General features: G+C 40.4%; 1 protein-coding gene across 1 annotated transcript in view; it reads right to left on the reverse strand.

Annotated features, from left to right (window-relative positions):
- Positions 1–595: 595 nt before the first annotated feature.
- Positions 596–15,406, reverse strand: part of TGM6 (transglutaminase 6) — a 36,408-nt gene continuing 21,597 nt past the window's right edge. The window contains 4 exon segments of the mRNA XM_033840994.1: positions 596–854; positions 2,038–2,159; positions 2,438–2,594; positions 14,978–15,302. Coding sequence (XP_033696885.1) covers positions 596–854; positions 2,038–2,159; positions 2,438–2,594; positions 14,978–15,302 — 863 coding nt within the window.

Raw genomic sequence — 15,406 nt, forward strand, 5'->3', positions numbered from 1 at the left:
CCTTCCCCACGCGTTCCCCCTCCCCAGCTCCAGTTGCTGGGCCTGTGTCTTCATTGAGGGAAATTCTCCCATCACTTTAAACCCAATGCTTTTCAGGAACATGACTTTGGGGTAAAACTTTGCTGATGTAAATGGCATGCACAAGGGCCCCAGCTCTGTCTCTAGCTTACCCCGTGGCCATAGGCTAGACTGTCCCCTCTGTGTAAGACAGGAGTGTTGAGGGATATTTAGGTGTCAGTGCCAAAACTTTTGGGTTCTCTGTCAGAGCTTGGAGAATATTCTTGATCTTGCTGTGGTCAGAGCATTGAAGAGTTGAGAGACAAGCAAGGATAGTGCAGGGGTCAGCCAGGGTGACGGTGAACTGGCTGGCAGGAGGTGGCACAGCCGGGTGGGCCAAGGTTACTGTGACTCTCAGTCCATTAGTCCATCAGCAATGAGGGTGATGAGATGAAGGTGGTAGTGGCTCCTTATATCATCCATCATTGTCCAAAAGTTTAAGGGTTACTGAGTCTAACACCTCATTTTACATATAGGGACACTGAGGCCCAGGAGGGGAAGGACTTGCCCAAGTTCACAGAGTAGGGCAGAAGCTGAATCAGGACTGGAACCCAGACCTCCTGGCTCCCATATGGGAAGGGCAGAGAGGTGGACAGGAGGAGAACAGGGGACATCTCCTCCACTCTTGGCCCCCCATGGCCCATAATTTGGCTGTGGCCACGTGGATGATCACAAAGACCTTGATGTCTGGGAAGTGGGAGCTGACAAGGTCCACCTGCAGCTGCCGTGGGCCACTCTTGGAGGGGATGATGTTGAATTGGACTGAGGCCCTCTCTTGGGGCTGCAGGCTGGGCACACTGGGGAGATGGGAGAAAGGCAGACCTTCAGCTCTGTCTCCTTCCTGAACCTGGTCTGCCAGTCCACAGCTCTCCAGAGCACTTAGGATCAAGGTCACACCTTGTGGCTTGACATTCAAGCCTTTCAATATGCTTCAGCTTAGTTATCCCTTCTACCACTTCTTGCTTCTTTCAACCAGTCAGGCTAGTCTCCTCCCTGTGCCCTGAACATACCTTACACTTCCCCTCCTCTGGGCTTTTGTCTGGTCTGTTCATCCTACCTAGAGTGCCCTTCCCATTCCAATTACATCTGAGGCCCAGATTAGTTTTTCTTCTTCCAGGAGACCTTCCCTGACTATACCAGCCATGGAGACCTCTGACTGGGAAGTTCTCCATCCTTCTTGATCCCTGAAAATCTCCTCAATTCATCACTTAAGCCCCAGCTTAAATACCAGCTCCATTGGGGCTTTCCCCTGGTCCCACCCAATCCCAACTCAAGGGTTATCTCTGAGCTTTTGGACCTTGAGGGTCCATCCCTTTGTACAAATCACACTGTTTTCATTTGAAGAGCCATATATTGCTGAGAGTCCTTCTTCAGGCAGAACCGCATCTGTTCATCTTGGTGTTCCCAACAGTTGACAGGTGGGTCAGAGCACAGGCCAATATGATGAAGGACCAGATGAGTGTGAGTGAGTGAATGAATGAGTAAATGAGTGAATGATTGAGAATAAGTAAATAAATGAGTACACTGATAAATAGAATATGTGTGAATGAATGCATACATGAATGAATGAGTGAATGAATAGGTAAATGAGTGAGCAAATTAAAGAAAGAATGAGTGGATGAATGAACCAGTCAAAACTGAGCTGAGTAGATAAATACATGAATGAATGAGTGAAAACATGAAAAAAAGTGTGAATGAATGAGTGAAGGAGAGAGTAAATGAATAAGAGTCAGTGAATGAATAAGTAAATGGATAAATGAAAGAAAATATGAATGTGAATGAGTGGACAAGTTATATGACCAAATAAGTTAATTATTAAATAAAGAAATGAATAAATGAAGAAAGGCTGATGTGTCTAGGCAGTGGGCTGGTTCCTGGGGATCCAGAATCTCTCCCTCCTCCCCCTGCTGGCAGTGTCTTTATGGCCCATTTTATAAGGAAGGGCTATAAGCAGCCCTCCCACCCCAGGCTGACACTTACTCGATGCTGAGCTGTCCCTGGAGAAGGCCACTGCCCTCCACCATCAGCATACAGTCCTGCACTCTCTCCGAGAGGGGGTTGACCACCATCACTTCCACCCCCACCGCGGCTGGGCCAAGCACCTGGAGGGGCAGTACCCATAAGTCAACTCCCATCCTCCCCATTCTCCCAGGAAACCCATGATCTTGGCTGGGTCAGAGGATGGGGAGTTAAACTTGTCTACCCCTTGCTTCCACCTACCCCATTACTGAGATCTATCATTATATCCATACTCCTGCATCCACACCACTTATTCCAACCTTTGAGAGCTGAAGCCAGAGCTAAAAGTACAAACCCCCGGCCTCTGATGCCCTCCCCCAGCTCTGACGGAGGCCTGCCAGGAACAGCTTACAGGAGTCACCTTAATAATGATGAAGTCCTCCAGAGTAATGTCCTTCTCCACCAGGAGCTTCTCTCCCTTGGTGACAAGGTACATGGCAGCCAAAAGCATCTTCTTGTCCTCTGTCAGGTCTTCCTTATATTGAGAGTAAGATATTGCAATTGGGATCTTTTTCTCTGGAAGGGAAAGCAGAGGTGGGAACTGGGAGTCTGATGTTCTTTTTCAAAGAACCTAGAAAAGGAAGGGAAGGCTAAATTCATAGTTATACCCTCTATGATCCTTGCAACCAATCTGAGATAGTAATTACTATCATCAGTTCACAGATTAAGAAAGCTAAGGCTCAGAGAAGGTAATTTCTTGTCCAGTGTCACATAGCAAGTAAATCAAGGCTCCAAGATAAGGTCGGATTCAAATTCAGGCCAGTCAGCTATGATGACAGCAGACTGTCTCTCTAAGAGCTTCTGGAGATGTGTTTAAAATCCCCCCAATCATTCCAAAAGGAAATCTCTCACTCCATCAACAATTTATCCCATCAGGAATTCACTCACTGCTTAATGAGCACCTACTATGTGCTAGTGCAGAGAAGAGGGAGGCCAAAGGCCTACCTCAAGCTTCCAACTCAGTGAGGAGGCCAACTTCCTCACAGCTTCTCCAAATCCTCTCTCCCCATTAAGGCGCAGTTCCAGTCAGGCTCACCAACTGTGGAAAGGCTTCACTGATGCCCTTACTCAATCATCTTGTGCCCTTTGCCTACTGAGCTCCTGTGGTTCTGGCCATTTCCATCTCTCTCTCATCAGCCACAAACAACCTGCCTATGCAGTCCCTTCTTTTTTTTTAAAAAAAAATTATTTATTTACTTGTATATACATTTTTATTTTTGGCTGCTTTGGGTCTTTGTTGCTGCATGCGAGCTTTCTCTAGTTGTGGCAAGCGGGGCTACTCTTCATTGTGATGTGCAAGCTTCTCACTGCGGTGGCTTCTCTTGTTCCAGAGCACGGGCTCTAGGTGTGTTGGCTTCAATAGTTGCAGCATGGGGGCCCTAGAGCGCGTGGGCTTCAGTAGTTGTGGCACACGGGCTTAGTTGCTCCGCAGCATGTGGGATCTTCTCGGACCAGAGCTCAAACCCATGTCCCCTGCATTGGCAGGCAGATTCTTAACCACTGCACCACCAGGGAAGTCGCATGCAGTCTCTTCTTTTGAGCATGGGTCACCACAGGCCATAGGTGATTGTTAGTCACATATATATATTTGACCACTATACATTTTCTTCTTTTAGGTACAACATGTCATTTCCAGTTTGCCCAGGTTCTACCATCCCCTACTGCCTTATCGCTACTGCTTCCTTTATTTCTGTTTCCTTCCTGCCTCCAAAGGCATCTGAGTTTTCAATCTGTGGGAAAGATCCTTAAAGGATTCAAACTCTCTGTTCCCCAAGAGCTTTGCATATAGTTGATGCTTCTTGAATGCCCATAGCTGATCCATGTGTCAAAGTTCTACCATGTTTTTATGGGTTCCCTTAGTCCAGCAGGCCATTACTAGGAGAACCCTTACTACAGTACTAGTAATAATTAATCATTTTAAAAGCTGACTTTTACTGAGGGATTAAAGTGTCTGGGGCACTTGGAAGCACATTCATGGATTAACTCATTTAATCCTTACAACAATCCCATGAGCAAGTATTATTATCCCCAGCTTATAATAATACCAACAATACTGACAATCACTACCATAAATTTAATGTTCATTAGTGGTAGGAATTATACCAAATATTTTATATATGTTATATCATTTACTCCTTGCATGGTGGGAGATGAGTGGTTCTCAAAGTGTGGTCCTGGGACCAGTAGCATCAGCATCTCCTGGGAACTTATTAGAAGTGCAAATTTTAAGGCTCCAGAGTGAAGAACCACCAGATGCTCCCAATTATGCACATGGACAGAGCTTTGGACATTAGTTCAGACCACGGGAGAAGGGAGGAGAAAGACTACTCCTTACAATATTCAGAACAGAGCTCCTTGAAGTTCTGTAGGTCATGGACTCCACCAACAATCTAATAAAAACTGAGACCCTTTTCTTAGAATAAATGTTCTCAACAGCACCATCAACCACTAGATATAACTGAAAACTATAGACTACTTCATCCAACAAGAGCAGAATACACATTCTTCTCAAGCTCATATGGAATATTTCCCAAGAAAGACCGCATTCTGGGCCATGAATAACACATTAACAAATTTAAAAGAATAAAAATTATACAATGTATGCTCTCAGACCACAAGAGAATTAATCTAGATATCAGTAACAGAAAGATAACTGGAAGACTCCAAAATATTTGGCAATTAAACCACACACTTGTAAATAACACTTAGGCTAAAGAAGATATCTTGAAAGAAATTTAAAAATATTTTGAACTAAATGAAAATATAACTTAAAATTTGTGGGATGCAGCAAAGCAGTGCTTAGGTAGAAATTTATAGCACTGAATGCATATATTAGAAAAGAAGAAAGATCTAAAAGCAATAAATCTTAAATTTCCATCTTAAGAAACTAGAAAAAGAACAAATTAAATCCAAAGTAAGCAAAAGGAGAGAAATAAAATTTAGAAAAAAGCTAGATGAGAAATCAATAAAATTGAAAACAAGAAATCTAAAGAGAAAGTCACCAAAACCAAAAGCTGTTTTTTTTTCAAGATCAATAAAACTGATAAGCCTCCAGCCAGGCTAAATAAGAAAAAAAGAGAGAAGACACAAATTCCTAATATCAGAAATGAAAGAGGGACATCACTATAGATCCCATGGACATTAAAAGGATAATAAAGGAATATTTTGAACAACCTTATGCCCACAAATTTTATAACCTAGATGAAATGTACCAATTCATTGCCCACAAATTTTATAACCTAGATGAAATGTACCATTTCATTGGAGAGGATGTGGAGCAACAGGAACTCTCATTCATTGATGGTGGGAATGCAAAGTGTTACAGCCATTTTGGGATACTTTGACAGTTTCTTAGAAAACTAAACATATTCTTATCACACCATTAGCAATCATGCTGCTTAGTATTTACCCATATAAATTGAAAACATGTTCACAAAAAAACCTGTACATGGATGTTTATACCAGCTTTATTCATAATTGCCAACACTTGGAAGCAATTAAGGTATTCTTCAGTAGGTGAATGAATCAATCAACTGTGGTATATCCATATAAAGGAATACTATTCAGTGATAACAAAAAATGAGCTATCAAGCTATGAAAAAATCATGAAGAATCTTAAGTACTTATTTCTAAGTGAAAGACACCAATCTGAAAAGGCTACACACTGTATGATTTCAACTCTATGATATTTAGGGAAAGGCAAAACTTTGGCGACAGTAAAAGGATCAGTGGTTGCTAGGGGTTTGAGATGAGGGAGGGAGAAGTGAATAGGTGAAGAACAGGGAATTTTAGGGCAGTGAAACTATTCTGTATGATACTCTAATGATGGATACATGTCATACATTTGTCAAAACCCACAGAATGTACAATACGGAGTGAACCCTAATGTAGACTATGGACTTTAGTTAAGAATAACATGTACCAGTATTAGCTTGTCAACTGTAACAAATGTACCACACTAATGCAAGATGCTAATAATAGGGAAATATAGGAGGTGGTGAGGGGTATATGGGAACCCTCTGGACTTTCTGCTCATTTTTTCTGAAACCAAAACTGCTAAAAAAAAGCCTATTAATTTAAAAAATTATAAATTTTAATAAATTATTTATATTTAATAGCTATACAATTTGTCTTAGTAATTCCATTTTTGTGAATGTATTCTAACAAAACAGTCCAAAATCTAGATCAAAAAAGGGGAATTTTTTTCACCAAGATGTTTACTTTAGTGCTTTTTAGAAATAGCAATAGCTGATAGCTACCCAAAAGAAGGGAAAAGATGAAATAAATCACCATATATTTGTTTACAGATTATACATCCATTCAAATGATGTGAATGAAGAGCTTATTAAAAATATTTAAATTATAATGTAATATGAAAGGAGCAGGGCACTAATGAGTGTTTGTGATATCATTAGAACTGTTTTTCTTTTTTCTTTTTTTGGCAGGCTTTTACAAACTGCCAACAAACACATGAAAGAATGCTCAACATCATTAATCATTAGAGAAACGCAAATCAAATCTACAATGAGATATCATCTCACACCAGTCAGAATGGCCATCATCAAAAAATCTAGAAACAATAAGTGCTGGAGAGGGTGTGGAGAAAAGGGAACACTCTTGCACTGCTGGTGGGAATGTGAATTGGTTCAGCCACTATGGAGAACAGTATGGAGGTTCCTTAAAAAACTACAAATAGAACTACCATATGACCCAGCAATCCCACTACTGGGCATATACCCTGAGAAAACCATAATTCAAAAAGGGTCATGTACCAAAATGTTCATTGCAGCTCTATTTACAATAGCCCGGAGATGGAAACAACCTAAATGCCCATCTTCAGATGAATGGATAAAGAAGATGTGGCACATATATACAATGGAATATTACTCAGCCATAAAAAGAAACGAAATTGAGCTGTTTGTAATGAGGTGGATAGACCTAGAGTCTGTCATACAGAGTGAAGTAAGTCAGAAAGAGAAAGACAAATACCAGATGCTAACACATATATATGGAATTTAAGAAAAAAAAATGTCATGAAGAACCTAGGGGTAAGACAGGAATAAAGGCACAGACCTACTAGAGAACGGACTTGAGGATATGGGGAGGGGGAAGGGTGAGCTGTGACAAAGCGAGAGAGAGAGGCATGGACATATATACACTACCAAATGTAAGGTAGATAGCTAGTGGGAAGCAGCCGCATAGCACAGGGAGATCAGCTTGGTGCTTTGTGACCGCTTGGAGGGGTGGGATAGGGAGAGTGGGAGGGAGGCAGACGCAAGAGGGAAGAGATATGGGAACATATGTATATGTATAACTGATTCACTTTGTTATAAAGCAGAAACTAACACACCATTGTAAAGCAATTATACCCCAAAAAAAGATGTTAAAAAAAACCTAATTCATTGATTAATCAACTCCTTAATATTTGTTTGATAATTTCTGAGTGCTAGAAAATGCGTGCAAATTTTGCATTCTATTCCATAATAACTTCGTGTTAATATAAATAGTGCATTAATTTATATAACATGGAATGATACAGCACCATATATCCAAGACAATAGGAAGCCCAGTTTGAGAAGCATACACAAATATATTTTGATGTTCCTAATATCTTAAACATTATATAGAATGTGTATGTGTGTGTGTGTATTTACTGTGTCTATGTCTCTATCTGTGTGTATATTTGACTGAAAGCAAATTGATTATAGATTTTGGTGACCATACATAGAACCAAACATTTTAACAGATTCTTTTCTTTTGTTTAATTTTCCTTTTTTAATTAAAAAAAAGGAAATTTTACTGGACTTATATTCTGTAATATCTTTTATTTTAATAAAAATATAAAGACCCTATTTTGGAACCAAAAAAAATTATTTATTTTGCTGCACTGGATCTTAGTTGCGACACATGGGATCTTTGTTGCCACGTGCAGGATCTTTAATTGTGGCATGTGGAATCTTTAGTTGCAGCATGCAAACTCTTGGTTGTGGCATGTGGGATCTAGTTCCCTGACCAGGGCTCAAACCCGGGCCCCCTGCATTGGGAGCACAGAGTCTTAGTCACTGGACCACCAGGGAAGCCCCAGAACTGTTTTTCAAAAAGCAACAGGCATTAAAAATTTGGAAGGAAAACGTTAACAATTTGTAGGTGGGTGGCAGGATCATAGGTGATCTTTCCCTTCTGCTCTCTAAATCTTTAATGAATATGTATTATATTTTTTTTGAATTTTATTTTATTTTTTTATACAACAGGTTCTTATTAGTTGTCCATTTTATACATATTAGTGTATATATGTCAATCCCAATCTCGCAATTCATCACACCACAGCCCACACCCCCGTCACTTTCCCCACTTGGCGTCCATACGTTTGTTCTCTACATCTGTGTCTCTATTTCTGCCCTGCAAACTGGTTCATCTGTACCCTTTTTCTCAGTTCCACGTATATGGGTTAATATACGATATTTGTTTTTCTGTTTCTGACTTCACTCTGTGTGACAGTCCCTAGATCCATCCACATCTCTACAAATGACCCAATTTCGTTCCTTTTTATGGATAATATTCCATTGTATATATGTACCACATCTTCATTATCCAATCAGCGGTTGATGGGGATTTAAATTGCTTCCATGACCTGGCTATTGTAAATAGTGGTGCAAATGGACATTGGGGTGCATGTGTCTTTTTGAATTATGGTTTCATCTGGGTATATGCCCAGTAGTGGGATCGCTGGGTCATATGGTAATTCTATTTTTAGTTTTTTAAAGAACCTCCATACAGTTCTCCATAGTGGCTGCATCAATTTACATTCCCACCAACAGTGCAAGAGGATTGCCTTTCCCTACACCATCTCCAGCATTTGTTGTTTGTAGATTATCTGATGATGCCCATTCTAACTAGTGTGACGTGATAATCATTATAGTTTTGATTTGCATTTCTCTGATAATTAGTGATGTTGAGCAGCTTTTCATGTGCTTCTTGGCCATCTGTATGTCTTCTTTGGAGAAATGTCTATTTAGGTCTTCAGACCATATTTGGATTGGGTTGTTTGTTTTTTTAATATTCAGCTGCATGAGCTGTTTATATATTTTGGAGATTAGTCCTTTGTCCATTGATTCGTTTGCAAATATTTTCTCCCATTCTGAGAGTTGTCTGTTCGTCTTGTTTGTAGTTTCTGTTGCTTTGTAAAAGTTTTTAAGTTTCATTAGGTCCCATTTGTTTATTTTTGTTTTTATTTCCATTATCCTAGGAGGTGGATCAAAAAAGATTTTGCTGTGATTTATGTCAAAGAGTGTTCTTCCTATGTTTTCCTCTAAGGATTTATAGCGTCCAGTCTTATATTAGGTATCTGATCAATTTTGAGTTTATTTTTGCGCATCATGTTAGGGAGTGTTCTAATATCATTCTTTTAAATGTAGCTGTCCAGTTTTCCCAGCACCACTATTGAAGAGACTGTCTTTTCTCCATTGTACTTCCTTGCCTCCTTTGTCACAGATTAGTTGACCATAGGTGTGTGGGTTTATCTCTGGGGTTTCTATCCTGTTCCATTGATCTATATTTCTGTTTTTGTGCCAGTACAATATCATCTTGATTACTGTAGCTTTGAAGCATAGTCTGAAGTCAGGGAATCTGATTCCTCCAGCTCCGAATTTTTCCCTCAGGACTGCTTTGGCAATGCGGGGTCTTTTGTGTCTCCGTAGAAATTTTAAGATTTTTTGTTTTAGTTCTGTAAAAAGTGCCATTGGTAATTTGATAGGGATTGCATTGAATCTGTAGATTGCTTTAGGTAGCATAGTCCTTTTCACAATATTGATTCTTACAATCCAAGAACATGGTATATCTCTCAATCTGTTTGTTTCATCTTTAATTTCTTTCATCAGTGTCTTATAGTTTTCTGCATACAGGTCTTTTGTCTCTCTAGGCAGGTTTATGCCTAGGTATTTTATTCTTTTTGTTGCATTGGTAAATGGGAGTGTTTCCTTAATTTATCTTTCAGATTTTTCATCATTAGTGTACAGGAATGCCAGAGATTTCTGTGCATTAATTTTGTATCCTGCAACTTTACCAAATTCATTGATTAGCTCTAGTAGTTTTCTGGTGGCATCTTTAGGATTCTCTATGTATAGTATCATGTCATTTGCAAACAGGGACAGTTTTACTTCTTCTTTTCCAATTTGTATTCCTTTTATTTCATTTTCTTCTCTGGTTGCCATGGCTAGGACTACCAAAACTATGTTGAATAATAGTGGTGAGAGTGGGCATCCTTGTCTTGTTCCTCATCTTAGAGGAAATGCTTTCAGTTTTTCACCATTGAGAATGATGTTTCCTGTGGGTTTGTCATATATGGCCTTTATTATGTTGAGGTAGGTTCCCTCTGTGCCCACTTTCTGGAGAGTTTTTATCATAAATGGGTGTTGAATTTTGTCAAAAGCTTTTTCTGCATGTGTTGAGATGATCATATGGTTTTTATTCTTCAATTTCTTAATATGGTGTATCACATTGATTGATTTGTGTATATTGAAGAATCCTTGCATTCCTGGGATAAACCCCACTTGATCATGGTGTATGATCCTTTCAATGTGTTGTTGGATTCTGTTTGCTAGTATTTTGTTGAGGATTTTTGCATATATATTCATCAGTGATATTGGTCTGTAATTTTCTTTTTTTGTAGTATCTTTGTCTGGTTTTGGTATCAGGGTGATGGTGGCCTCATAGAATGAGTTTGGGAGTGTTCCCTCCTCTGCAATATTTTGGAAGAGTTTGAGAAGGTTGGGTGTTAGCTCTCTTCTAAATGATTGATAGAATTCACCTGTGAAGCCATCTGGCCCTGGACTTTTGCTTGTTGGAAGATTTTTACTCAGAGTTTCAATTTCCTTACTTGTGATTGGTCTGTTCATATTTTCTATTTCTTCCTGGTTCACTCTTGGAAGGTTATACCTTTCTAAGAATTTGTCCATTTCTTCCAGGTTGTCCATTTTATTGGCATAGTGTTGCTTGTAGTAGTCTCTTAGGATGATTTGTATTTCTGCAGTGTCTGTTGTAACTTCTCCATTTTCATTTCTAATTTTATTTATTTCAGTCCTCTGCCTCTTTTTCTTGATGAGTCTGGCTAATGGTTTATCAATTTTGTTTATCTTCTCAAAGAACCAACTTTTAGTTTTATTGATGTTTGCTTTTGTTTCCTTTGTTTCTATTTCATCTATTTCTGCTTTAATCTTTATGATTTCTTTCCTTCTACTAACTTTGGGTTTTGTTTGTTCTTCTTTCTCTAGTTCCTTTAGGTGTAAGGTTAGATTGTTTATTTGAGGTTTTTCTTGTTTCTTGAGGTAGGCTTGTATAGCTATAAACTTCCCTCCTAGAACTGCTTTTGCTGCATTCCATAGGTTTTGGATCGTCGTGTTTTCATTGTCATTTGTCTCTAGGTATTTTTTGATTTCTTCTTTGATTTCTTCAGGGATCTCTTGGTTATTTAGTAACGTATTGTTTAGCCTCCATGTGTTTGTGTTTTTTACCTTTTTCCCCTGTAACTGATTTCTCTTCTCATAGCATTGTGGTCAGAAAAGATGTTTGGTATGATTTCAATATTCTTAAATTTACTGAGGCTTGATTTGTCACCCAAGATGTGATCTATCCTGGAGAATGTTCTGTGTGCACTTCAGAAGTAAGTGTAATCTGCTGTTTTTGGATAGAATGTCCTATAAATATCAACTAAATCTATGTGCTCTATTATATCATTTAAAGCTTGTGTTTCCTTATTTTCTGTTTGTATGATCTGTCCATTGGTGTAAGTGAAGTGTTAAAAGTCCCCCACTATTATTGTATAACTGTCGATTTCCTCTTTTATAGCTGTTAGCAGTTGCCTTATGTATTGAGGTGCCCCTATGTTGGGTGCATATATATTTATAATTGTTATATCTTTTTCTTGGATTGATCCCTTGATCATTATGTAGTGTCCTTCCTTGCCTCTTGTCACATTCTTTATTTTAAAGTCTATTTTATCTGGTATGGGTATTGTTACTCCAGCTTTCTTTTGATTTCATTTGCATGGAATATCTTTTTCCATCCCCTCACTTACAATCTGTATATGTCCCAACGTCTGAAGTGGGTCTCTTGTACACAGCATATATATGGGTCTTGTTTTTGTAACCATTCAGCCTGCCTGTGTCTTTTCGTTGGAGCATTTAATCCATTCACATTTAAGGTAATTATTGATATGTATGTTCCTATGACCATTTTCTTAATTGTTATGGGTTTGTTTTTGTAGGTCTTTTTCTTCTCTTGTGTTTCTCACTTGGAGAAGTTCCTTTAGCGTTTGTTGTAGAGCTGGTTTGGTGGTGCTGAATTCTCTTAGCTTTTGATTGTCTGTAAAGCTTTTGATTTCTCTGTCGAATCTGAATGAGATCCTTGTTGGGGACAGTAATCTTGGTTGTAGGTTCTTCCCTTTCATCACTTTAAATATATCATGTCACTCCCTTCTGGCTTGTAGATTTTCTGGTGAGGATTCAGCTGTTCATCTCATGGGAGTTCCCTTGTATGTTACTTGTCATTTTTCCCTCGTTTTCAAAAATTTTTCTTTGTCTTTAATTTTTGCGAATTTGATTACTATGTGTCTTGGCATGTTTCTCCTGGGTTTTTCCTGCCTGGTACTCTCTGTGCTTCCTGGACTTGAGTGGCTATTTCCTTTCCCATGTTAGGGAAGTGTTTGACTATAATCTCTTCAAATATCTTTTTGGGTCCTTTCTCTCCCTTCTCCTTCTGGGACCCCTATAATGCAAATGTTGTTGCATTTAATGTTGCCTCAGAGGTCTCTTAGGCTGTCTTCATTTGTTTTCATTCTTTTTTCTTTATTCTGCTCCATGGCAGTGTACTCCACCAGTCTGTCTTCCAGGTCACTTATCCGTTCTTCTGTCTCAGTTATTCTGCTATTGTTTCCTTCTAGTGTATTTTTCATTTCAGTTATTGTATTGTTCATCTCTGTTTGTTTGTTCTTTAATTATTCTAGGTATTTGTTATTTAATTCTTCTAGGTCTTTGTTAAACTCTTCTTGCATCTTCTCGATCTTTGCCTCCATTCTTTTTCTGAGGTCCTGGATCATCTTCACTACCATTATTCTGAATTCTTTTTCTGGAAGGTTGCCTATCTCTACCTCATTGAGTTGTTTTTCTGGGGTTTTATCTTCTTCCTTCATCTGGTACATAGCCCTCTGCCTTTTCATCTTGTCTGTCTTTCTGTGAATGTGGTTTTTTCCCCACAGGCTGCAGGATTGTAGTTCTTCTTGCTTCTGCTGTCTGCCCTCTGGTGGATGAGGCTATCTAAGAGACTTGTGCAAGTTTCCTGATGGGAGGGACTGGTGGTGGATAGAGCTGGGTGTTACTCTTGTGGGCAGAACTCAGGAAAACCTTAATCTGCTTGTCGGCTGATGGGTGGGGCTGGGCTCCTTCCCTGTTGGTTGTTTGGCCGGAGGCAACCCAACACAGGAGACTACCTGGCTCTTTGGTGGGGCTGATGGCGGACTCTGGGAGGGCTTACTCCAAGGAGTACTTCCCAGATGTTCTTCTGCCTGTGTCCTTGTCCTCACGGTGAGCCACAGCCATCCCCTGCCTCTGCAGGATACCCTCCAACACTAGCAGGTAGGTCTGGTTCAGTCTCCTATGGGGTCACTGCTCCTTTCCCTGCGTCCTGATGCGACCACTACTTTGTGTGTGCCCTCCAAGAGTGGAGTCTCTGTTTCCCCTAGTCCTGTCAAAATCCTGCAATCAAATCTCGCTAGCCTTCACCGTCTGATTCTCTAGGATTTCCTCCTCCCATTGCCGGACCCTCAGGTTGGAAAGTCTGATGTTGGGCTCAGAACCTTCACTTCAGTGAGTGGACTTCTGTGGTATAAGCGTTCTCCAGCTTGTGTGTCACCCACCCAGCAGTTACGGGATTTGATTTTATTGTGATTGCTCCCCTCCTACTGTCTCACTGTGGCTTCTCCTTTGTCTTTGGATGTGGGGTATGTTTTTTTGGTGAGTTTCAGTGTCTTCCTGTCTATGATTGTTCAGCAGTTAGTTGTGATTCACGTGCTCTCACAAGAAGGAATGAGCGCACGTCCATCTACTCTGCCATCTTGCTCCTGCTTTCCCCTACGTAGCTGTATTACTTTTAATATGAAAAAAACCAGGAGAAAGTGTATGTTAATTAACATTTCCTTGTGAAGTGTTATTTTGTGATTTAGACTGTGTGAAAAATAAGTGACAGAAAAGCAAAAAGTATGTGACACCTCCTTCACATACTTTCACATCCTGTCAAAACACACAAGGTTTCACTTAGCTGAAACTGGTTCAGAGGAACAATGTCTTTATTTAATCAAATCCTTCAGAATGTATGTGCTGGTGGGGCAGGGGAGAGAGAAAGACAGGGACAGAGGAAGAATATGGGAGGAAAGGGGAAGGGAGAGGACTGAGGGTGGTTGTGGGTTGTAGCTGATGCCTGCAGAATTCTTGGGACAGGGCCTGCCACATGTAGGCACTTAATAAACATCTCTTACTGGTCCATTCCTCTCACACCAAACACCTGGAGCCAGATGAGCTCTGAAATTTGTTGGATTTTAGAAAGGTAACACAGGGCATATTCCACATACTATGAAATGCTCCCAGCAGGTATTTATTCAGTGTGTGAATATTCATACTAAGTGGGAACACCTGAGCATTATATGTTTGCCACTAGATGATTGTGTACTTTTATTACTATCTTCATTATTCAGCCCCTCTGAACCTCAGTTTTCTCATCTGCAAATGCTCAGAAATATCCCTTTCTTTCCTGGGAATGAATGTAGGATGCCGTGAAGTCTGCCCCCAACCCCAACCCTCCTGGAAAAGGAGCTGGGCCAACCAGGTCCCACCCAGCTGTGGTGTTCTTATCCTCTTCTGGCCCCAGCTTCACTGCATGGGATTCGTGCAGGATCTCTGCCACCGGCTTGTGGGTGTAAAATATGGTGACTTGGACCCACTGGACCCAGGATGTGAGGTTAGCCAAGCAAAGGACCAGCCTCAGGTCATGGCCCAGCACGGGCGGCTCCAGCACCTTGAACTTTCCAGTGATGCTGGGCTTATTGGCAGGCTCCAGGAGGTCTTCATGCCAGAGACCATGGCTGCCCACACTGTGGACCTGGGCCCTCCTTCCAGAGGCTTCCACTCTTAACAGCTTCTTCATGGTCTTGCTGTACATCTATCTCTCCTTCTGGGATCCTGCAGGGCATCGGACATCATGAGACAGGCATTCTCTCCTCTGCCACCTGTCCCAGGGCCAGCTCTTCTTATTTTCCCTTTTCTCTAGGTAAAACCACCACTCG

The sequence above is a fragment of the Tursiops truncatus genome, chromosome 15, assembly GCF_011762595.2.
Source record: "Tursiops truncatus isolate mTurTru1 chromosome 15, mTurTru1.mat.Y, whole genome shotgun sequence".
Lineage (NCBI taxonomy): Eukaryota > Metazoa > Chordata > Mammalia > Artiodactyla > Delphinidae > Tursiops > Tursiops truncatus.